The following is a 22,397-nucleotide window of genomic DNA, read 5'->3' as shown; positions in this document are numbered from 1 at the left end:
ACACCCTGGAGGTGCGCTGCAGATACGAGCGTTGAAATGGGAAAGGCTCACGGTGGATGCTACTGGATATGGCGGAGCAGCGTCCACTTCAGGGCGGATGGGGTTTGATCGCACGATACTTGTAGCGTCGTACTTAGGCAGGGCAACGCTCGAGCAACTGAAGAGAAAGGTGCCTCGACGTGAGGACGAGGGGCGATGAATACGCAATAATTGCGCACGTAGCAGTCAGCCTACACCGCTGGTGAGAGTGGACTATGGTCGACGGCGCGCGGTCCACAGAGTGTTTTCGAGATTATGCGGTGGCCTGAGCGCTGGGTCAACGCAGGGTGACAGTCCAACGATTACCGGTATCCGTAGATGTTTTCTTTTCTAGCTGTGGTTGCGAGATGTGGACCACCTTCTGATAAGGAGAACGCTCCAGAAGCTGAATGCTGAGTTGAGGCGGTCAATAGACTGTGCAAGCAGCACTGTCCTGTTTCTCTGAGCGCCAATTGCGAAATTGCAGAAACGCTGTTAGAGACATGCCAGCGGCTTGTCAGCGACTCGGCTCTTAGATGTCATGGCGGCAAGTGGCCGCTGTTGCCGGTGGTTGAGCTGTCAAAAGAGAAGCGAGGCTGGAGGCTGGCACAAAAGCGCACTAGCAGGGGCCCCACACGTCTTACGTCTCCAATGTCTGCCATTGTCAAGTTTCACCCATCTTGCGGAAACTCAAGAGACTTCAGATCAACACAGTATGCGCCGAGGTGCTCTCAGCTACACAGAAAACCTAGGATCGTGCCTCAGGTACCCAGAGGCCCTGTGGCTATAGCTAGGCGCGTATCGAGGATACCCAATCAGTGACCCCTTTGAACTATTTCCAATCTGAACAACGGGTTTCAGGTATCAAGGCATCGCATCTTCGTGCCTTTGCAACGCCTGAAGTCTCGAAGCAGTGCCGCCATGGCCTGCTCAGGCCAACACTTCCACATTGGAGTCGCTCAGCACGGCGGCAACGCATTTGTTATAAAATGACCTCAAATTCTCTCAAATGCAGTATCAACTCATCAGGCAGGCCCGATCTTCTCTTCTCTACAAGTTTCACATCGCAATCTCTGCTACCACACTTCATCATCGATACCAGAAAGAGCTAGACTCCTTATCTCACGACCAGTCATGATGCACTTCTCCACACTCTTGGCTGCTACAGCTCTCGCAGGCTCTGCGCTCGCGGTAGACCACAAAGTTGCAGTCGGCACCAAGACCGGCGATCTCGTCTTCAAGCCCGACTCTATCACTGCCGCCGAGGGCGACACGGTCACTTTCCACTTCTGGCCCAAGAACCACTCTGTTGCGCAGGCCGCCTTCAACTCGCCATGCGCGCCCATGAACAACGGATTCTGGTCAGGCTTCGTGGCCACTACAGACACAGAGAACGTCGCGGACTCATCGTTCACATATGAAGTAACAAATGCGTCGGCGCCAGTGTGGTTCTACTGCACGCAGGGCAAGCACTGCCAAAATGGCATGGTCGGTGTAATCAACCCGCCGTAAGTCTCACCCTCCAGAACCCTGTGGTTGGCGATTCTCTAACACCCATCAGTGCCACTGGCGCAAGGACCCTAGCTGCATTCAAAAACGCATCTGCGGAGGTCGCCAGCAACGTATCGCCCACGGTCAAGGCCGGCACTGGCGGCAACCTCACAGAGAACAGTACCTCGACCTCACCATCAGGCACTGCATCAGGCACTGCATCAGGCACACCAGCTTCGTCGACTGGCGCAGCATCGCACCTCTCCGGCAGTGTGACTTTTGCTGGTCTTGCGGGTGCGTTTGCATACTTCCTGATGTGAGAGCTGGTTGCGAGCAGAGACACGATGACGATACCCCAAGATGAAGGACAACAGGTGGCGTAAGCACACTCAGTGATGCGTTTGAGAAGGATGGGACGGCGGAGGAAGACATGAAGCGATTAGCATAGGGATTGTAGTTGGTGGTCTGGTAGTGATAGGTGGTTGTAGTACATATGCATCAAATATTCATACCAAGTCAGAATTTTGCAGGAACGTGTATGAGAGCAAGGTGCGAATGACTTTCGAAAGGCCAAAGTTGAGTGAGCACACAGACGCTTAGCTTGCTGCACTTGCTGCATGTGCGGGGAGAGCGTGCTGCATATCATCTGCTTGTCGTGATCGGCAGACGGCCAGTAGAGAATCTCACAGTTGGACAGGCAGGACATGTACAAAGCAGATTGTTTTTTTTTGGCCGTCCGTGAGCACAAGGCTTCGGCACCGATTCTTCCGTTGCCCCCCATCCCATCTCTCGTCGAGCTCGAATGCCAAAGCCCAGCATCGCAACTCATTCAGAGAGAAAGGTCCCGGCACACTTTCACCGCAGCGACAATGATCTCATCGCTTCAATAGTTCCCAACCACTCTGCATTTTTTTCCGGTGCCAAAACCCACACCAGACAGCACCATGACGAAGTTGTTCGGCAGGTGGAGGCTCGAATGACAGAGCACAGACATGCGGCTCTGTTGGTGTTGCGTCGCGCGGCCGTCGGGTGAGTTCGGGTGTTGTCGGGCTGTGCGACGGACGTGAGATGAGCGGACAGGCCACCGCGGCCAGGAGAATCTTTTTTGTGAGACGTCAGGGGTTGGTTCAGAAAACCAAAGCGGGACTGGAGGTGGATATTAACGTCTTTGGGTTCGAGTTGAGGACTTTTGACATTGGGCGTGAAGAGAGTATGGTTTTGAACATATGGGATATTTCGCTATGTATATATGTGACTTGTAATTTCGTAGCTATCTTGCAGATAGTCTTCTCTCGAGCCTAAGTGCTCCTTCTCCTCGTTTGATGCACATTGCATGTCGTCTTCCACCATCATCTCTCGAGGGTCATGGTATTGAGCGTCTCTAGGCTCTTGCAACAATGATCATCTCGCGACCTGGAGCGTGACTTGCAGCGTCTCGCACGCACGGTGTCCTCTATCCCCTCGCCGTGCCCTATCCCTCGGCGGGAAGCGGCGTAGTTGCTCTCTTCAGCGTGAAGCTGGTGGCTGTGGGTCTCAAGTCGTACACCTTTCTTGATGCCATCACTGGACTTCGTAGATCTGCATGGCCCTCTCGAGGTCCTTGAGGCTGCTCCTGTCGCCATAGGCTGCCTCGAGTGCTGCATTCCTGTCCTTTTGGCTTGTCGCTCGTGTCTCCATACCGGCAATGGCCCGCTCCATGTCCTCCAGGCTGGATCGCTCGCCATACAGGTCCATGAGTGCTTGGTTCTTTTGCTCCTGAGTAAGCTCGACGGGCACGTGGACAGCGCGGTTGGACTCGTTGAGAGCAGTGGTGATGCTGTAACCAATGTGACGGTTGGCAGCGTCAAGGGTGACGGAGCGGGGCTTTGGCTCCGCGCGAGGAACGTATAGGCTGGCTGGGATGTACATCATGCCCACGGCGGCGATGGCCATCGAAGGGAGATACCATTTGGCGATTCTTCCCAGCTTGGGAACAGCCTTGGTGGCCGCCGCTAGTTCCTCAGTGGCAACATCACCAATGGCAATAGCATTGCGGGCGCGCGTAGATGTGGTGAAGAGCCTCTGGCGGAGCAGTGGGGTGAATCGAAAAGGCATTGTGGTTGGAGTTGAAGGGTTTGGTTTGGAATTCGATGTTGATAGAGTGTTGTTTATATGTTGGACTTTGTTCTCGTGACGCTGTATGGCTGTGGCCAAGGCTGGATGGTTGTGTCGATGTGGCTGCTTGAGACAAGTTGTACCTCAAAAACCAGCAAGCAGCGGACACGTTCGGAAGTATATACTGCTCCCTTATGCGGGGAAGCGCATGTCGCGGGCGGGCTGTGCGATCGTCTCTCCACCCAAGTTCATCTCCGCGTGCCAGAGTGTCAGGCCACGAATCACAGCATCCAACGTCACGCGAGAATGTGTCGGACTGGCCGGATCGGCGCATTTGGAACGCGGAGAAGCGTCACGGCCTTCACGGCCAGGCATCTCTAGGTACCTTTCGAGACACGCTGACGTAGAGCTTCATTGGACATGCTGCTTCTCGGCCGCGCAGATGTTGCGGCTACTGCAGCGGCACTGTCTCGCGGCCGCCTTCAGAAAGGACCTGGCTGACTCGGGAGGCACCGAGGCTTAACGTGTTTGAGCATTGGGAAGATGGGGTCACGCCGGGTGAGGCAAGGTGGTGGTTTGACAAGGTTAGCTGATCGTGGAGTGAGCGGGCGGCCGAAGACAGAAGGGATCGTTATGTCAGCCAACATCTGCAGGGACTGACCGGAAAGCCTGCTGCCACACGACGTCGACACCATCAGCTTCTCCGCCTCTACCGTCGTCATTGAACTCCACCACGACATTTCAAGTCTGCGACCTTTCACACGCCTGAACTTCCTCACGTTAGTGCTCACGAGAACCGACGTCATAGCGGCCATCATCGGCTTGCCCGCTCGGCACTCGGAATCTCACATACTTCACTCAGTCACTGACACCTTACCTTCACTCTTTCTCCAGACTGCGCCGGACGCCTCGCGAAATCCTACCCCCGAGTGGCCGGCCGGTGAATCCGGCAGCACTCCTATCACGTGATGTGCTTGGCATCTTCCTGCCAACCAATCAGCTCGTGTGGGCGCCCAAGCGTCCCGTACGAGAAGGTTCATCAAACACGACAAATGTGCTGTCCTACAACCGCGTCCGCGGCTTAGGTTCTCACGGAGAGATGAAAGCAACGCGCTCGACTAACCTCACCTTATTCCCCGATCCCTCGAAGCAGATTTCGCACCTCGCACCCAGTGTGTGCTGTGCTGCCTTGAGCACCCTACGCTTGCTGTAGAATGGACAACACTGTTGTTCGCTTTCTGGGATCGAACTGTTCAGCTGCAAGGACCAGAGCTGTAATCATCGACCTTCGAACAGTAGTAAGGCCTGCTAGGCTCAGAAGTCTGTACTTCTGCATACATTTCAAGCACATCGCTTCATGGGCTTTTCTCCATTTACCAAGGTCGAGGAGCCCATCCCTTGCGAAATAGCTGAATCAGGGCGCAGAGTTCTCTCACAACTTACCTAGTCGCGACGTGCACTACACCTTACGACATCGACACATACTTCAACGAAAGCCAACACAAGGTACGGCATTGCCGCCATCTCTTCACCGAGTGTGCTACGGTCTAGCAAACCACCTGCTGTTCCTGATCATGCAGTTCGACGTTTATACGACAAACAACACACGGCAAGTGTAAGCCAGCTCGATGCGACGGCAACACAGATACAAGCAGGCGCTACACTCCCAGCAACACTTGACCGTATATCTTGTCGAGCCCAAAGTCAAACTCTTAATCCCAAGCTCACACCTGGTGTCAGCACTGATGCAGAGGGATTGGTAGTGATTTGTTGATCATCGCGATGACTTCTCTACAATGTTCAGACGTCCTCGAGGGACCTAGAGGTCTGCATGGAGACAGCTTGCAGCGGTCCTCAAGCCCGTCCAGTATGCGCTTGTGCAGCCCAAGGCCATATTCACGGCCAAGTCCTTAAGCGCCGGGCTTGCCTCCATTCCTATCCTCAGCAGTTCTCGGCGTACCAGTTGTGGACCGATTTACGAAACGTTTTCATTTGTTGACAAGACGTGATTGCAATGCGCACGCGCGGGGTAGGATCTTCAAGCTTCAGTGTTATGCAGATGAAACAAGCTGGCTATTTGGTTTAAGCTCAAGCTTGGTGTTTTGGGACTCACTCTTCCAATTCAGTACGGCCCGGCAAGCACAAGATTCCTGCCGGCAGGTCACAGGCCAATTCAGACAGATATCTCACCAATCGCGCTGCCTGAAAGGCACGCGACAATGTCGCCAAGCCGAACACTAATATCTTTATCCTTCGCCTGATGTTTTCTCCGACCAACGCCATCGTAATGTCCACGCCGAAAGGCATCATTGCTTAGCATTACAGGATCAGCAAAGACGTTGCTACATCTGTGCTATTCCCGAGATAGCGCTACAATGCCAAGTCGACCGAAAAGAGCGTGAGTACCGAGAGCAACGCTTTGCCCAGCCGAGGCTTCGATTGCTACTTTCAAGTAAGTCATGCTGCTTCTTAGTTGAGCAGATCTACGCTTGAGAGGGAGACCAGAACGCCAGAGCGACCAGATGACTTGCGCCATGCGCCACAGAATCGTTCATCTCGACATTACTCAGTCCTGTCTTGAGCCTGAGTCTTGTGAACAACGAATCCAAAGCGAGTTGTAAGGGCAGTGGCCCACACACTCGTCCTCTGTTGTCATTCGTTGTAAGCATAGCCGACGCCACAGAAGTAACCAGTAACGCGCTTTGCCGACCAGTGAACGGGGTGGCTGCCCACCAGGGCCAGGTACTAGTTCTACCTTCGGCGTCTTCATCAACCAATCCGCCAATTAGTGACAGCAAACAGCCCTCTAGCAACCGCCTCTCCCTCAATTTCCACAAGTGGACGCGTGGTGGCGCGAAACGGTCAAGTTTTCTTCTTTCTTTCTTGATGGTCGTGTCCCGGCACTTGAGCTTGGCACTGCGCCATCCCTGTCCATCTCATATTAAATGTCGTCTGAATGCGGCAGGTGTCAGCTTGACCATCTTGGTCACCACGCTCAACGTCAAGGCACGGTAGCAACGCGACCACAGGGCGGAGAGGCTCCTGTGCTATTGTCTTGGAACTCACGCTATAGTATCGGACAATTGTGAAAGGCACATTAAGCGGGCTTGGTAGGGGTACTTACCACCTACCTTCTCGATCGAGACAGCTGCCAAAGCTTGAGCACTACTGCAATCCAGATGGCATCATACTACAATCGAATGGTGATAATGGTGTTCAGGGAAGACCCTCCACGAAGGCATATATAAGCTGAACGCGTGGTCGCCCTACAACCGTCATCCAAGCATCCGTCTCGGGTTCTCAGTTACTTCTACCGGTCTTCCTCGCTACCTTCAAGATGATCAACGTTCGCAACCTCGCAGTCTTCCTCGGAGCTCTGCTCCCCGCTGTCCTTGCAGCTCCCGCTCCCATCACCAAGAAGGACGACATCATCCCTGGAAAGTACATCGTCACCCTCAAGCCAGAAGTCGATGCTGCTGCCGTCGAGTCCCACCTTACCTGGGTCAACGATGTTCACAAGCGCAGCCTCAAGCGAGGCACCGCGGGTATCGAGAAGAACTACGAGATCAAGGACTGGAAGGCTTATGCCGGAGAATTCGACGAGGCCACTATCGCTGAGATCAAGGCCAGCCCTGATGTGAGTTTAGTTGCCTTGAGGCAGCGCAGCACCAATCTAACAGAGCGTAGGTCGCCCTCGTTGAGCCTGACACGATCGCCTATCTCTGGTACGATGTCGAGGAGGTCCACGAGGACAAACTTGAGAAGAAGGCTTTGACTACCCAGACTGGTGCTACCTGGGGTCTTGGCGCCATCAGCCACCGCTCTGGTGCCCCTACCTCGTACATCTACGACACCACCGCTGGAGAGGACACCTACGCCTACGTTGTAGACTCCGGTATCCTCGTCGCACACAACCAGTTCGGTGGCCGTGCTACTCTTGGGTACAACGCCGTCGGCGGAACCCACACTGACACTCTCGGTCACGGCACCCACGTCGCCGGCACCATCGGTGGCAGCACCTACGGTGTTGCTAAGAAGACCAACCTGATCTCTGTAAAGGTCTTCCAGGGCAGCTCGGGAACCACCTCCACCATTCTTGACGGTTTCAACTGGGCCGTCAGCGACATTACCTCCAACAGCCGTGGCGCCCGCTCCGTCATCAACCTGTCTCTCGGTGGCCAGGCTTCTACCACCTGGACCAATGCCATTCAGGCTGCCTACTCTCAGGGCGTCCTATCCGTCGTCGCCGCCGGCAACGGCGATCAAAGCGGCAACCCGCTCCCCGTGTCCAGCCAGTCGCCCGCCAACGCACCTAACGCCCTCACCGTCGCCGCCGCCGACTCGAGCTTCCGCCCAGCCTCGTTCACCAACTACGGCGCCGGCGTCGACATATTCGCCCCTGGTGTCAGTATCCTGTCTTCCTACATCGGCAGCAACTCGGCCACCGCCACTCAATCCGGTACCTCGATGGCTGCTCCTCACGTCGCCGGTCTGGCCGTCTACCTCCAGGCGCTCGAGGGCCTGTCCACCCCTGCTGCCGTCACCGAGCGCATCAAGGCCCTTGGCATCGCCAGCCGCATCACTGGCACCCTTAACGGCAGCCCCAACCTGTTCGCCTACAACGGCAACGGCGCGTAAACGCTCTCCACGAGCTCGACGCATGGCGGGTAGCTGGCCATCTCTTACTAGCCAGAATGACTGGTGGACATGACGATCTAACGGCCAACGGAGGAGACAAGGAGCGGATATCTGGTAAATGTACATACGACATGGTTTCTTCCCCATGGCAACCCACCAAAATCTGCAGCTAGCTACCTTTGTAAACAACCTACTTGCCTCTCTTCACTGTGAATGAACAATACAATACAATACCCATACCCATACTTCCCATCCCCTTGACCCGTGAAGAGATAAGAGGAAAACGCCCACAGATCTTCAAGATTGTCCTGTCCAAAGCATTCGACCTCAAGTGCACCATCCCGGAGATAGAAAACGTGGCGAGCCTCTCCTCCTCTACCAGGCCGTCTAGCCGCCGCCTTCCTCTCGGAGCGAATGATTTTGATGATTTTCTGGCGTGGAAATGCCCCTTTTCCTTTTTTTCTTTTTCTTCTTCTTCGAAAGCCAATCGCCATCGGGGCGGCGCTGGGATCCGGGGGGGGGGGGGGGGGGGGAGCGTGGAAGAGTGGCTAAGTAGGTAGTAAATAGACATAGTGATATAGAGAGGTTTTAAAGAAAGAAGAAATAGAGGGAGTAGATTACTAAGTAAGTAAATAATAGCGTGTATGCTATCTACCTTTCTACTTCTTCTTCTTCTTCCAGGGGTGTGCCCAGCAGTCCGCGCTCCTCGCCGCCGTCTTCTGCGGCATGGCGGTGTGGCTGCTGTTGCTGTCTTAGTCCGCCCCTACGCATCCCGGCGCCGCCGACGCCCACATCACCATCGGCATCGACATCACCATCGAAATCGCCACGCTCCTCGGTCTCCTCCCACGTTTCACCATCCATCCCGTCGAGCACGTACCAAACATCCTTTTTGGTGAGCAGACCCCGCAGCAGCCCCCGCTCGGTGAACAAGACGTAGCGCAGCCCGAGCTTCTGGAACATGCTGACGGTGAGCTGGAACCGTGCTCGCGCGTTGAGCGTGATGGGCGTCTGGTCCATCCAGGGCCGTAGATCCAGCGTGGATTGCGGGTCCGAGAGGGGTTGGTGCGAGAAGTAGCACTCGGTTTCGGGCGGGAGCGCTTTCGAGGGTGGGAGGGAGAGCGCGTAGTGCAGTTCTGTGCGGCTGACGTAGCCGAGTAGGAGCGCATCGGCGTCGGAGTCGCTGTCGGTGGAGTTGGATATGACTGGAAATCCGCGGAAGCGGTGTTGCTGCAGCAACTCCCGCAGCGTTTGGATGGTGTGGCCGGTGGCGGTGATGGTGGTCAGGTCCTCGATCCGGGTCATTACGTGTGCGGCGGGGACGTCGGGGATGGAAGACCCGTTGTCGTCGCGGTTATCCAAGAACGGATATCCTTTGAAGTGGATCCAAGACTCGTATATGCCGCGGGGGGAGATGGCATCGCCGATCCACTTGGAGATCATGACGGCGATCATGATGGGTAGCACGTAGGTGAGCGCTCCGGTGAGCTCGAACATGATGACCACAATGGAGACCGTCATGCGCGTTGTTCCTGCAAGTGCGGAGGCGGCACCCACGATCGCGTAGGTGCCTGGTGTTACGCAGGGCACATCTGGCTCGCAGGAGCCGAAGAGGAAGAGCTGTGGGTGTGCGGATTGGAAGACCTCGACGCTCAAGCCGACAGCGCGGCCGTAGAGGCCACCGATGGCCATGGAAGGTAGGATGATGCCGGCGGGGATCTGCAGGCCAAACGTGAAGCCTGCAAGGAGGATGCCGAGCAAGGCTGAGATCAGGAGCAAGGCAATGACACCGGTGTTTGCCTTTCCGGACTTACACAAGCCGAGCGTGTCTTCTGTTAGATCGGCGCATTCTGCGAAGAGAATGTAGACCAGTTCCGAGGCTTGAGCGCGCATGAACTTGATGGGAAAATTGACGAGTGCCGTGATGAAGGATATGATGACGACTTCGGTGACGGGGCCTTTGAGATAGGTGCGGTTTTTGCGCCACTCCGCTATGGTCATGTTGAGCTTGATGAAGAAGCCGCCATAGAGGCCGCCGAGGATACCAAGCAGGGCGAAGGGAACGATTTCAAAGTCGTGCCAGCCGCTGTGGTAGGTGACTTGGTACAGGACGAGCTTGCCGGTTCGGAAGGGGTTGAAGGCTTGCAGTGTAACGGCTGCGACCATGGCACAGACAAAACTGCTCCACATGGTCTTGTCGGGGAAGTAGTACGACAGCTGCTCGAGACTGAAGAGCACACCACCTACTGGTGCACCAAAGGCGACGGATATGCCTGCGGCGGCGGCGGCAGAGAGGACTTCCCGCTTTCTCGCTGTGCGCAATCAGTGGTGTTCCCTAGGTGAGACATGACACACTCACCCTCGTTACCGTTTACGGTGCCGAATAGCTTCATGAACAGGTTGGCTGAACAGCATGCCACGTGGACCAACGGGCCCTCCTTGCCCAGCCACAGGCCTGAAGCCACTGCAAGACACTGTGCCGGTCAGTGTGTGATTGCGGAGTACAGGCGTCACGCAGTAGCTTACGAGCCCAAGCGTCTTCGTCACCAAGGTCCAGCCTCCCAGGAAATGGCGTATGACGAAACCGCCGAGAACAGTCTTGATCTCGGGAATACCGCTGTGCTTAGCATAGGGCGAGAACTCGCGCACAAGCAGACTTGCACATGCCGCAAAGAGCACCTGGTTGCTGTCAGCTCTCTGCTGTCTCTCGCGATGCTCTCGTCCGTGTCACTCACGGAGAACAGGATGAAGAAGATGTACTCGACGATCCACTTCCCTCCACCGTTCCCGATGCCCATGGCACTCCCCCACTCCTGCCAATCTGCGCACTGCTCTCCCGTGTCGATCCCCCAGCAACAGAAGCCTTTGTTGAGGTAGAACCTGCCATCTGCGTCCACGCTGCTGCAGTATCCCGTCTTCAGATCGGCCAGCCAGTCGCTCGCGACGTCGATGAAGGCTGCAATGCCTCCGCTCAGCACACCAGCCGCAACGAGGATGATCCACACCTGGCTAGCGTCTGCAAGCTGCTTTGCGGTGCCCAGGAGGCCTGTTGCGCCGGAGAACAGGTAGCGCAAGCGCTGGCGCTCTTTGGCGTACTCAAAGATCCAGTCAATGGCCGTCAGGTCGTCGTAGCCCACGCGTCGGCCGGGGCCCTCGACGTACCAGTCTAGGCCCGAGGCGTCTTTGGCGTCGGCCAGGTGGGAGCCTGCGTCGGCGGGGGTGTCGAGGTAGTTGAGGATGAGCTCGGTCGAGGCATTGCCGTTGCCGCTGCGGTTGGCGGAGCGAGGGCTGCGGAGCTGCTGGAGGCGGGAGTGCTGGGCGCGCGGGCTGGGCGGGTCGCGGGGGGACGGGGGGTGGAGGCGGAGGCGGAGGCGGAGGCGGAGGCGGAGGCGGAGGCGGAGGCGGAGGTGGAGGCGGCCGTGAAGAAGCGCGGGAGGAGGGACGAGGGCGTGGGTTTGGGCTTGCGCTTGAAGGAGATTCTGGGGCGCGTCAGCTTGGACCGGAGGCCGGATCTCGTGCGTGCCGGTGCATACGGTTCGGAGAGGCTGCTGTTCAGCGGGTCGTCGGCCAGCAGGGCGTCGTCGTCGCTGTGGTCGTCGTCGTGGTCGTCGTCGTATTCAACGGCGGGCTGCTTGCCGTTCGAGGCGCGCCCAGACGGCGCTCGGCTGGCGGAGGCTTCGGCATGTCCGCGCGGGGACTGGCTTGCTGACGAGCGGGACATCCCATCGGCGAGTGTGGAGTGAGAGCTGGGCTATCATCCTCTACCGCTGCATCGTGTCGTTGGCGCGTGCATAAGCAGAGACAGCGCCCTGTCGTCCCGTCGTGTTCCAGACAGGGCTGATCGCGTTGGCACGTGCACGAACCACCACCACCACCACCACCAGGGTCTCGATATGGGAAAGCACGTCGGCAGGAATTGGCGTGCGTCCATAGCATCGTGTATTGCAGCATCTCATGCTCCCAGCTACACCAACGACACCTCCAGCGCTGTGGGGGATATGTGGAACACCACGGAAGACAGGAGGAAACTGATAGCCTTGCAAAACGCCCTCCCTTCTCCACGTACACACCATCTCCCGTACCATCCGCCACCATTCCAAACGCTCAACCTCACCTCTCCCTACTCCTGGTTGAAATCCACAACCGCCCTGCCGACAATCTCGCCTCTCCTCAGCTTCTGGACCGCCTCGTTGAACTTGCTCAACGGGTAGACCGTGTAGATGGGCTTCAGCAGCCCCCGCTTCGCAAACTCCAGTGTCTTGTCGACGTCAGCCATGCTGCTGACCAGCGTGCCCTGGACGCTCTGCTTCTTGAAGCACATCTGGTTCGGATCAACGTCGATGTGCAGTGTGCCCGCTGGAGGCAGGCCGACGCACATGACCTTCCCGCCCACCCGGCCGCCAAGGTAGCTGATGGAAGACGGGTACGTTTGCACGGCCGTGACAAAGACAGCGTGCGCGCCGATGCCGTCGCAGATGCGAACAATCTCCTCGGCCACATTGTCGACCTTTTTGAAGTCGATAAACGCTTCTGCGCCGACGTCCTTGCACATCTTCTCCTTGTCCTCGCCCGTGTCAATGGCTACGGGGCGCAGGCCCATGGCTTTGGCGAGCTGCACGCCTTGCATACCGACTCCACCACCTGCCCCTGGGAACACAGCCCAGTCTCCGGGCTTCAGTGCAGACTCCCTGATCGACGTGTAGATGGTCGAGGCAGAGCACATGATGGGACCGGCGATGTAGTCGCTGACGCCGTCGGGGATGATGGTTGTGTAGCGTTCGGGCGAGACGACGTACTGCTGATAGGAGCCATCGCACATCAGACCGGTGGACACCGCACTCGCGCAGTAGCATTCTTGACCACCGCGGCAAAGCTCGCACGCGCCGCACGTGTCTTGGATGGGCTTTTCTCTGTCAGCCCCCGTCTACTCCCCTCTGCTTGTCGAGGCTGTTGTGAAGTCTTACCTTGAGCCCAGCTCGCATCCCAGGCTTGAGCGTCCTCACTTGATCTCCCACCTTGACAATGACACCAGCGCCTTCGTGGCCAGCGCACTTTGTGCCCAGTGCAGACATCTTCGGTAGCGCCCAATCGTTGAGCATGAAATGGATATCGCTATAGCAGATGCCAGTCGCGTTGAGCTTGATCAATACTTCGGTGGGTCCTAGCCGTCACGTCAGAAGTGCACGAGCGATGGGAGCAGCTCACGAACCTGGCTCCGGCGTGGGAACGTCCTGAACTTCCACACGGAAGTCTGGGCCTTCGTTGACGACTACGCCACCTTTGCACGTCTTGGGGATATCGTACGTCTGAAGCTTGTCGTCGGCCATGTTGAAGTGGGAAGCGAAGTTGAGTTTGCAAAGGAGGGAAGAAGACGACAGTGCAGTGGAAGCGAAGTTGAGTTTGCAAAGGAGGGAAGAAGACGACAGTGCAGTGGAAGCAAAGTCAAAGACGAAGAAGAAGACGAAGACGAAGAGATGAAAAGACGTGAGATGACCATGATGAAATAGTGAAGCAAACCTCGGTCCTGGCGTTGCCCCTCTTCGTGGAAGGAGGGTCTGTTCGAATGGGGCGTGACTCCATGTCGTTGGGAGCGTTCGTGCCCCATCACACGCTCTCTTGTTGTTGGCCTCTGCACAAGCGCCAAGAAGCATTCTCCCCTCTACAGTTGCGTAGAGACCCATATGTTACGAGAATCCAGCCATGCGAGTAGCAGGGGCCTAACCCGATGAGTGTGAGTCGGACTTGGGAGTACAGTCTAGCGGTGTTGTTCCGCACCGTGGGCGAGAAAAGAGCGAAAAAGAGCGAGAAAGGGCGAGAAAGAGCGAAAAAGAGCGAGAAAGGGCGAGAAAGAGCGAGAAAGAGCGAAAAAGGAGCGAAAAAAGAGCCGTAGGGGCATTTGGTGCATCTTGCACGAGGTTGCGGTGGTCCTACACACTGCACAGTGTGGAGGGCGGGGGATGGCGTGGGGTAGACGGGGTGGCGGCGTCAGTCGGACCGTGGATGATACGTCATGGCGGCCTCGTCTTCACGAGCGAGCACAAGCTGCAGGACAGACGGCGTGTGGAATCGGCTGACAGAGCCATCGTTTCCGAACCGCGACTATCCGCCACAGAGGCTGCTTGCTTCTGTCAGCCGTCTCGATCTCGGCCTCGGTATTTGTGGGCGTCACGTGGCGGACGCGCCATGCTGACTTTGCGCAGACGTGATTGGCCCAGGCGGTCGTCGATCAGTCTGCTGCGGTTCCGGGCCATGTACGACGCAATGGACTTGAGGCGGGGTGGGGCGTTTACAGGACCCACCTGGTGCTTGGCGGGCGACGGCGTTCCCATGCAGTGGGGGACTAAGAGACGGGGTATCACGAAGCGGGAGGGTGGAGGGGAAAGAGGGGAGAGGGGAGAGGGGAGAGGGGAGAGGGGAGAGGGGAGAGGGGAGAGTGAAGCGTGGAGGGTGAAGGGTGAAGGGTGAAGGGTGAAGAGTGAAGAGTGAAGAGTGAAGCATTCAACGTCAAGCGTTGTGCAGCGGGGGTGGATAGCTGTGGACAGAGGTGGGGCTCGCGTCGCTGTGGCGCTAGGCAGAAGGGAGCTACCGGACGCGGCCCCGTGCAGGACGAGTGAGGGGCAACAGCGAGTGAGGACAGCGAGTGAGGACAGCGAGTGGGGACAGCGAGGACAGCGAGGGCAGCGAGTCGAGGGCCAGACGTGGGCGGATTACGAATGGACGGCTCCGCTTGCAGACGCCGGCTTATATGCTCAACCCACCCTCCGCCACAGCTGCGCTCTCTCAACCTCCTCATTCCCACCCACCTCGACCCTCGACCCACAGCAATCATGTCCAAAGGCGAGTGTCCCATCAAGGTAGCCAACGTCGCTGGCGGCGGCACCACAAAGGCCGACTGGTGGCCCAACGAGCTCAAGGTCAACATCCTGAGACAGCACGACCCCCGCCAGAACCCCCTGGGCGCCGACTTCAACTACGCCGACGAGTTCAAGAAGCTCGACTACGATGCGCTGAAGAAGGACATCGCCGCGCTGATGACGGACTCGCAGGACTGGTGGCCCGCCGACTTTGGCCACTACGGCGGTCTCTTGTGAGTCCTGCGCCTGCCGCGTCTGTCGTGTCTTGGCCGCGCAGCCCGCTAACGCCGCAGCAGCATCCGCATGGCCTGGCACTCGGCCGGCACCTACCGGGTCTCGGACGGCCGGGGCGGCGGCGGCGAGGGCCAGCAGCGCTTTGCCCCCCTCAACGCCTGGCCCGACAACGTCTCGCTCGACAAGGCCCGCCGCCTGCTGTGGCCCATCAAGCAAAAGTACGGCAACAAGATCTCCTGGGCCGACCTCATGCTGCTCACCGGCAACGTCGCCCTCGAGTCCATGGACTGCCCCACCTTTGGCTTCGCCGCCGGCCGCCCCGACACCTTCCAGTCGGACGAGTCGGTCTACTGGGGCGGCGAGACCGAGTGGCTGGGCAACGACGTCCGCTACGCCGACGGCAACAAGGGCGTCAAGGGCGAAGGCATCGTCGACGGCGACCAGCACAAGAACGACGTCGCCTCCAAGGAAGACACCCACACCGCCCGCGACCTCGAGAAGCCCCTCGCCGCCGCACACATGGGCCTCATCTACGTGAACCCCGAGGGCCCCGACGGCGTCCCCGACCCCGTCGCCGCTGCCCACGACATCCGCACCACCTTCGGCCGCATGGCCATGAACGACGAGGAGACGGCCGCCCTCATCGTCGGCGGCCACTCGTTCGGAAAGACGCACGGCGCCGCGCCCTCGGAGAACACGGGCACCGACCCCAACGGCGCCGACCTGGCCGAGCAGGGCTTTGGCTGGAAGAACGCCCACGGCTCCGGCAAGGGCCCCGACACCATCACATCCGGCCTCGAGGTCACCTGGACCGGCACGCCCACCAAGTGGAGCAACAAGTACCTCGAGTACCTGTACAAGTTCGAGTGGGAGCTCGAGAAGTCGCCCGCCGGCGCCAGCCAGTACGTCGCAAAGGGCGCTGACGCCATCATCCCCGACGCCTACGACGCCAACAAGAAGCACAAGCCCCGCATGTTGACCACCGACCTGTCCATGCGCTTCGACCCCGACTACGAGAAGATCACCCGCCGCTGGCTGGACCACCCCGACGAGCTCCACGACGCCTTCACCCGGGCCTGGTTCAAGCTCCTCCACCGCGACATGGGTCCCCGCTCCAGGTGGCTCGGTCCAGAGATCCCCAAGGAGGTCCTCATCTGGGAGGACCCCGTCCCCGAGCAGCAGGGCGAGCTCATCGGCGAGGCCGACATCTCGTCGCTGAAGAAGGAGATCCTCAACGCCGGCCTCGAGCCCTCCAAGCTCATCCGCGTCGCCTGGGCGTCGGCTGCCTCTTTCCGTGGCTCTGACAAGCGTGGCGGTGCCAACGGTGCCCGCATCCGCCTCGAGCCCCAGAAGAACTGGAAGGTCAACAACCCCTCGGAGCTTCAGGAGGTCCTCAAGGCCCTCGAGGGCATCCAGTCCAAGTCCAGCAAGAAGGTCTCCCTCGCTGACTTGATCGTGCTTGCCGGTGTCGCCGCTCTCGAGAAGGCTGCTGGTGTCTCCGTTCCCTTCACACCCGGCCGCACCGACGCCACGCAGGAGCAGACCGACGCCCAGTCTTTCGACCACCTCGAGCCCGTCACCGACGGCTTCCGCAACTTCGGCAAGGGCACCGACCGCGTCCGCACCGAGCAGCTGGATCTCGACAAGGCTCACCTTCTCAAGTTGACCGCGCCGGAGATGACCGTTCTTGTTGGTGGCATGCGTGCTCTGAACGCCAACTGGGATGGCTCCTCGCACGGTGTCTTCACCAAGCGCCCTGGCCAGCTCACCAACGACTTCTTCGTCAACCTGCTTGACACCAACGTCGCCTGGAAGGGGGCCGACAACGCCAGCCCCAACGAGCTGTACGAGGGCACTGACCGCAAGTCCGGCCAGAAGAAGTGGACAGGAACCCGCCACGACTTGATCTTCGGTTCGCACCCGGAGCTGCGCGCCATCGCCGAGATCTACGCACAGCCTGACAACGCCGACAAGTTCGTCAAGGACTTTGTAGCAGCATGGGACAAGGTGATGATGTTGGATCGTTTCGACGTCAAGGCGAAAGCGGTGAGTGGCACATCAAGTATTTCGACCAGGCCCCGTCTTTGAGCGAGCGATTCTTCTGTTGCCTTTGCGCTTTCTGTACCAACATGTTCGCTTCTCGCTGCCGCGTCTCAGATGAAACGACAAGAAGCGCGGTCCACTGACGAGTAACGATAGTAATGATTACCGTAAATAGAGCTGTAGAGCCATAGCCACCCAAAAGATACCTAGGTAGATGGTAGCGCCGGATCAGATGGGAAGACCGAAGCCAACCGATATCGAGGTAGCTAGCAACGATTTATGAATGTCACAAGTTACCACAGCATTGCCTGTCGTTGATCTCTCTCTTTGAATGATGCTTTGTGAGGTTGGATTGAAGCTACGGTGTTGCACAGATCTCTCCTTTCCTCTTGTCGATGCTGAACAGCTGCTGCCCCGTCAGGCCGTCACAAGACATGCATCATTTGATCACACATCATCCTGCCCGCCCTTTTCGCTCTCCTGTACTCCCTCACGGCCTCTCATGCAAGCTCGGAATGGCAGCCATGCGCAGCAGCTCTACACCGCCAAGATGCCCGCCACCCAATCGCGATCCAAAGGCACGGATTCGCCGCTTCCGCGAAAACAGCGTCGTGCAAGCCGCACCAGTCAGGCACGCGCATGGCATGGCCACGAAGAGCTTCCTGCAGGTGGAGAGGCCGGCACAGCCTAGCTTGGCCTCGTCGTTTCTTCCGCGCTTCCTTCTACTTCTTTCTTGTGCGGCTTTCGTTTCGAACGTTTGGATACTGCGTTGCCTTTGTGCTGCCTTTCAGCGTGTTTCCTTGTGCTGCCTTTCAGCGTGTTTCCTTGTGCTGCCTTTCGGCGAGGGCAGGAACACCAGGTGTATGCCTGCGCTTGGTTGCATTACGAAACTGCGGCGATGAACAATACAGAATACGCGACGAGCAATAGACGACAGCGACTGTTGTATGCTCGATAGCAGCATCTGAAAGAAACCCTTCCCCAGATCAAAAGGGGTAGAACCACTGCTAAACACCGAACGTGCAACATGGCACACGGACACAGCGACCCCGAGCGCAGGAGAAGGAGGAAACATTCGTCGTCTGCAACATCCAGCTCTAGATCGGGATCGAAACAAGCGCACGTTTCGCAACCTGTCGTCCAGGTAAATACGCATGTACATCCGTGTGCCGTTCAAGCAGCGTCAACACATCGACCGAACTACCCAATGCAGGCTGCGCATCCTGGCCCGCCTCCACTCTATCCGGGTGGCCCACCTGGGGCGCTGCAGCATCCCGTCTATGGTACGATTCCACAACATGCACCACAGCACATGCATCCATATGGGTCTCCGCCATCGCAATCTATCCCACCCCAGAACAACCCTTCGGTGGCCCGCTTCGCATCTCCTTCTCCTCAGCCTCCCCAGCCAAGGAAGCCATCACGCGAAGAAGGCCCGTTTCAGCAGCAATGGGACAGACTCGATCGGATGGCAGCAAAGTCGAACGCAGATCTGCGACAAGGAACCTCGAAGCTGATCACAAACTACATTGAGCGACCCACGCATGCTATTGCAATGAGGAGCATGCAGACGCTGTGCCAAGGAGCAGCACTGTGCGATGTCATCAGCTCGAAATTTGACGCAGTCATCACTAGCATCGACGACGACAAATTCAGCGGGAAAGAGGAGGATCTCAAAGTGTACGAGAACACGCAACAAAGAACGAGCCGTTCGAGCCCGCCACTCGAACCTCGAAAGGGAACCGCAGAGGATCAAGTCTATGAGGCACTGGGAGGCGACAAGGGCTCGAATCATTTCGCAAAGGTCTGGCTGTACTCGAATGCCCGACTCCCACCGCACCTCCCGCCCTTCAAGGTCTACATGCCGACGTATCCGCTTCTGTGTCTGGCTGCCACGTACTCTGAGCGCGCCTACGTTGCTCCGGTGCCAAAGTCGAGAGAAGTTGAGAATCATGTTCCTGCCAATTGGCGCAGTGGTACCAAGGCCATGGTGCTGAAATCCATCCCGGTCGACGACATGAACACGGTCGTCTTCGCCATCCGCGGCAGCCAGACGTTCATGGACTGGGCAGTGAACTACAACTCCGCGCCCACAAGCCCAGAGGGCTTCCTCGACGACCCGTCAAACTTTTGCCACGCAGGCTTTCTCTACGTAGCACGCAAGATGATCAAACCCGTCGCCGACCGACTTCGAGTCCTCATCGAAGAAAATCCCGCCCGCTCAAACTGCAGTCTCCTGATCACGGGGCATTCTGCGGGTGGTGCTGTTGCCGCACTTCTATACGCACATATGATGAGCAAATCCGTCGACTCGGAACTCAGCTATCTGACCGACTTCTTCAAACGTGTGCACTGCGTGACTTTCGGCGCACCACCCATCTCGCGCTGGCCGCTGAAGAAATCCGAAGAGCCGCGACACAAGAAGAGTCTCTTCTACTCCTTCATCAACGAAGGAGATCCCGTTCCACGGGCCGACAAGAGTTATTTCAAAAGCCTCATCAAGCTCTACACAACTTCGGCACCATCTGCTTCGGCACTAGGCCAAACGATCGCCAGCATGTCGAAACTCAACCTCTCCGCCCCGCCGCCCTCCTCCCCACCCAAATCCCGACTTCGTCTCCGACGCCCAAGCAAATCCTCATTCCAAACCACATCTAGCGCAAACACCACCACCACCACCACCACCACCACAGCCGGCGTCGAGTGGCCCATCCCGCCCTGTGAGTTGAGCCCTGCAGGCAGGCTGATCGTATTGCGGCAGCGGCCGGGGAGCCGCAGGGAAGACGACGTGGAGGCTGTTACTGTCGACGAAAGCATGCTCCGCAAAGTCATGTACGGCGATCCGCTGAAACATCAGATGCTCGTCTACAAGAAGAGGATGGACGAGGTGGCTATCAAGGCGGTGACGGCGCACGAGTTGGGGTGAAGAGGGGGGAGTGGGCTTTCTGCATGAAATGAATTCCTTGCTGATGTTGTTCCAGTTCTGCATGTGCTTGAAGCGATGGCGATTCGCATTGGCTTGACAATTCGGTTTCGTCGTTGTGAACGCTGGTACCCTTTGGTCTCTTTGTTTGTATCATCCATCCATCCTTCCACCAAAGTATGGATCTATAAACTTAACTAGCTTCTGTAATAACGCACACTCCATCATCCCTCTCGCCCCCCACCCCCTACACTCTTCGTCCTGGCAATTCAGTGTTCTTGCTACCCGTACGAATATCTCTCCATCTCTTGGGTAATGCCACTAACCCTCCACCAAAGCATATGCACATAAGCCCACCCAGCCACTACAACAGCAACTCCCTCCTCCCCCGGGTCCCCTCCTCCTCCTCCTCCTCCTCCTCCTCCTCCTCCCACCAAACATCACTAACCCTCAACCCAACCCGCGTAACCAGCTCCCTCCACCGCGTCTCCGTGCGCTTCAGAGCGCCCAAGTTCATCAGGTGCCAGTCCAGCTTAGCCTCGAAATGCCCCGTCCCCGTCTCGAGCAGAATCACTTCGTGGATCCGCAGCACCGAGTCGCGCGCCATGGGGTGCGCGCCCGCTCCGGCTTGCTGAGGTGCTCCGAGTCCGTCTCCCCTGTGCACTGGTAGGCGTACGAAAAGGGCCCGTGCCGCGCGTCCACGGGGGTTTGGTTATCCGTTGGGCGCGAAGAAGGACGGCATGGATGCCGTGGCTGGCATGCAGTACGATGGTTGCAGCACGGCGCTGCTGAGGGGCGAGCCGGCTGCGAGAGCGTGGCCAGAGGCGGCTGTGGTATGTGGTTTCCTGTCGTCCTGGCTGTCTTCGGTGAAAGACGTCAAGGATGACGAGGAGGCCGAGGGATACGATCTGGACCACGTCAGGGGGCGGTTGCTTGGGAGCGTTGGAGAAATCAGAACGCTTCAGCTCGACGTCTGCATTGCTTTTCTCTGCCAGTTCCGCGGCGGTCATGGGTCGCTCGTGCGCAAGGGCTGTGTCAACGAGGTTGAGGTCGACAGCAATACGGATCACGATTGGAGTGGAGCGTAGAGAGTCTGCCATTTGTCAGATATGCAAAGAACCAACACCTGTCATTGGATCATCTGGACGTGAAGACACGAACGACGCACGAAGAAAGAAAAAAAAAACGGAAGAATTTCTCAAAGGAAGTCTCAAGCGCGGGTGTGGGTTTCTCACACGCTTGCAGCAGGGCAAGTCTATCAGCTTCCTCGAGACCCGCTGCTCCTCGGCTGCCGCGGTCGAGTATGTCCAGAGCACATGCCATGGTGAGATATCTTCTTCTTCTTACCAGAAGAGCAGATCCTGCAATCAGCAGTCCAGCGCGGAATTTACACAGTCGCGCTCCTTAGACGTACAGATGCAGAGTGATCCCTACGAAGAAACCTCTCCATTCGGGCAAGCGTAAGATGATGGTGGGAGTACACCGAGCTCTTGCCCAGACACGAAGGAATTCGTGTCTAGTCGCGGACGAGAGCGTTATCCAGGCTTCAAACTGTCCATGGTTCGTGCTGCGGTGTGGAACTCGCGACCAAGAAAGCTTTGAGGCGTGGGATGTGTCGTTGATAGAAACACTCGTCAGCGCAGCCTAGGGTGGCATATACTGATCTCCAGTGCCTAGAATTGCGCGACGCGTGTCGAGGCACGGCTCTATCACGCGTGTATTTGCACATCGAGCACACGACGCGGGGCGTTGTGTATGTTGGTGGAGGAAGCGTCGAGGTAGTTAAGCGCCCTATGGACATGGAATCATGTGATTTGTCGGGGTTTATTCGCCTAATCTCGGCAACCTCCTGCGCTTGATCCCAAATCTTGAATACTCCGATGACCCAAGGCTTTGCTTCAACACGTCTTTGGAAGAGTTACTTATTCTGACTATATATATGTTATTAAATGAACCTATATGAACAAGCCAATCCAACAACGTTGGAATCTTGACTCGTTCAAGCCCTCTTGGCTTAGTGGTAAAGCGTTTCACTAGTATTACCTCGGTTTGCAATGATAAGATCGCTCGTTCGATTCGGGCAGAGGGCATCACTTTTTTGC

The 22,397-nt window shown here is 57.5% G+C and overlaps 8 protein-coding genes and 1 non-coding gene across 10 annotated transcripts, besides 16 other annotated features; 5 read left to right on the top strand and 4 right to left on the bottom strand.

Annotated features, from left to right (window-relative positions):
- Positions 1-1,152: 1,152 nt before the first annotated feature.
- On the top strand, positions 1,153-1,829 carry EKO05_0011429 (uncharacterized protein; the record flags this gene model as incomplete). Its single annotated transcript, XM_038944294.2, has 2 exons — positions 1,153-1,526; positions 1,580-1,829. The coding sequence occupies 2 exons, from the start codon at positions 1,153-1,155 to the stop codon at positions 1,827-1,829; spliced, it is 624 nt and encodes a 207-aa protein (XP_038792615.2).
- Positions 1,705-1,737: a tandem repeat.
- A 1,240-nt stretch (positions 1,830-3,069) lies between the features above and the next one.
- On the bottom strand, positions 3,070-3,603 carry EKO05_0011428 (uncharacterized protein; the record flags this gene model as incomplete). Its single annotated transcript, XM_038947560.1, has 1 exon — positions 3,070-3,603. One exon carries the CDS (start codon positions 3,601-3,603, stop codon positions 3,070-3,072), a length of 534 nt encoding a protein of 177 aa, XP_038792614.1.
- Positions 3,604-6,940: 3,337 nt separating this feature from the next.
- On the top strand, positions 6,941-8,241 carry EKO05_0011427 (Oryzin; the record flags this gene model as incomplete). Its single annotated transcript, XM_038944371.1, has 2 exons — positions 6,941-7,240; positions 7,291-8,241. The coding sequence occupies 2 exons, from the start codon at positions 6,941-6,943 to the stop codon at positions 8,239-8,241; spliced, it is 1,251 nt and encodes a 416-aa protein (XP_038792613.1).
- A 513-nt stretch (positions 8,242-8,754) lies between these two features.
- Positions 8,755-8,774: a tandem repeat.
- Positions 8,775-8,892: 118 nt separating this feature from the next.
- Positions 8,893-11,962, bottom strand: EKO05_0011426 (chloride channel; the record flags this gene model as incomplete). Its single annotated transcript, XM_059637991.1, has 5 exons — positions 8,893-10,553; positions 10,601-10,715; positions 10,768-10,920; positions 10,977-11,529; positions 11,775-11,962. 5 exons carry the CDS (start codon positions 11,960-11,962, stop codon positions 8,893-8,895), a joined length of 2,670 nt encoding a protein of 889 aa, XP_059493974.1.
- Positions 8,899-8,919: a tandem repeat.
- Positions 9,024-9,070: a tandem repeat.
- Positions 11,546-11,595: a tandem repeat.
- Positions 11,597-11,658: a tandem repeat.
- Positions 11,818-11,856: a tandem repeat.
- A 140-nt stretch (positions 11,963-12,102) lies between the features above and the next one.
- Positions 12,103-12,124: a tandem repeat.
- A 237-nt stretch (positions 12,125-12,361) lies between these two features.
- Positions 12,362-13,922, bottom strand: EKO05_0011425 (chloride channel; the record flags this gene model as incomplete). Its single annotated transcript, XM_038944282.2, has 3 exons — positions 12,362-13,144; positions 13,206-13,402; positions 13,451-13,922. 3 exons carry the CDS (start codon positions 13,920-13,922, stop codon positions 12,362-12,364), a joined length of 1,452 nt encoding a protein of 483 aa, XP_038792611.2.
- Positions 13,654-13,744: a tandem repeat.
- Positions 13,923-14,600: 678 nt separating the features above from the next.
- Positions 14,601-14,622: a tandem repeat.
- Positions 14,623-14,675: a tandem repeat.
- Positions 14,676-14,736: a tandem repeat.
- Positions 14,737-15,068: 332 nt separating this feature from the next.
- Positions 15,069-17,531, top strand: EKO05_0011424 (Catalase peroxidase; the record flags this gene model as incomplete). 2 transcript variants are annotated; one of them, XM_059637990.1, is made up of 3 exons in its annotated part: positions 15,069-15,328; positions 15,392-17,375; positions 17,529-17,531. In XM_059637990.1, the coding sequence occupies 3 exons, from the start codon at positions 15,069-15,071 to the stop codon at positions 17,529-17,531; spliced, it is 2,247 nt and encodes a 748-aa protein (XP_059493973.1). The 2 variants fall into 2 exon arrangements, with proteins under 2 accessions (XP_059493973.1, XP_059493972.1); XM_059637989.1 differs by having other exon boundaries at positions 15,392-17,531.
- Positions 15,705-15,770: a tandem repeat.
- An 868-nt stretch (positions 17,532-18,399) lies between the features above and the next one.
- Positions 18,400-20,298, top strand: EKO05_0011423 (uncharacterized protein; the record flags this gene model as incomplete). The annotated part of the gene is made up of 1 exon (XM_038947559.2): positions 18,400-20,298. One exon carries the CDS (start codon positions 18,400-18,402, stop codon positions 20,296-20,298), a length of 1,899 nt encoding a protein of 632 aa, XP_038792609.2.
- Positions 20,037-20,063: a tandem repeat.
- A 393-nt stretch (positions 20,299-20,691) lies between the features above and the next one.
- Positions 20,692-20,726: a tandem repeat.
- Positions 20,727-20,828: 102 nt separating this feature from the next.
- EKO05_0011422 (uncharacterized protein) lies at positions 20,829-21,618 on the bottom strand (the record flags this gene model as incomplete). Its single annotated transcript, XM_059637988.1, has 2 exons — positions 20,829-21,388; positions 21,531-21,618. The coding sequence occupies 2 exons, from the start codon at positions 21,616-21,618 to the stop codon at positions 20,829-20,831; spliced, it is 648 nt and encodes a 215-aa protein (XP_059493971.1).
- Positions 21,445-21,489: a tandem repeat.
- A 680-nt stretch (positions 21,619-22,298) lies between the features above and the next one.
- On the top strand, positions 22,299-22,385 carry EKO05_22t1. Its single transcript has one exon. It is a non-coding gene; the product is annotated as a tRNA-Thr (tRNA).
- The last annotated feature ends 12 nt before the right edge of the window (positions 22,386-22,397 follow it).

The sequence above is a fragment of the Ascochyta rabiei genome, chromosome 22 (genome assembly GCF_004011695.2).
Source record: "Ascochyta rabiei chromosome 22, complete sequence".
Taxonomy (NCBI): Eukaryota; Fungi; Ascomycota; class Dothideomycetes; order Pleosporales; family Didymellaceae; genus Ascochyta; species Ascochyta rabiei.
Note: the sequence above shows the minus strand (reverse complement) of the source record. Positions and strands in the feature narration are given on the sequence as shown.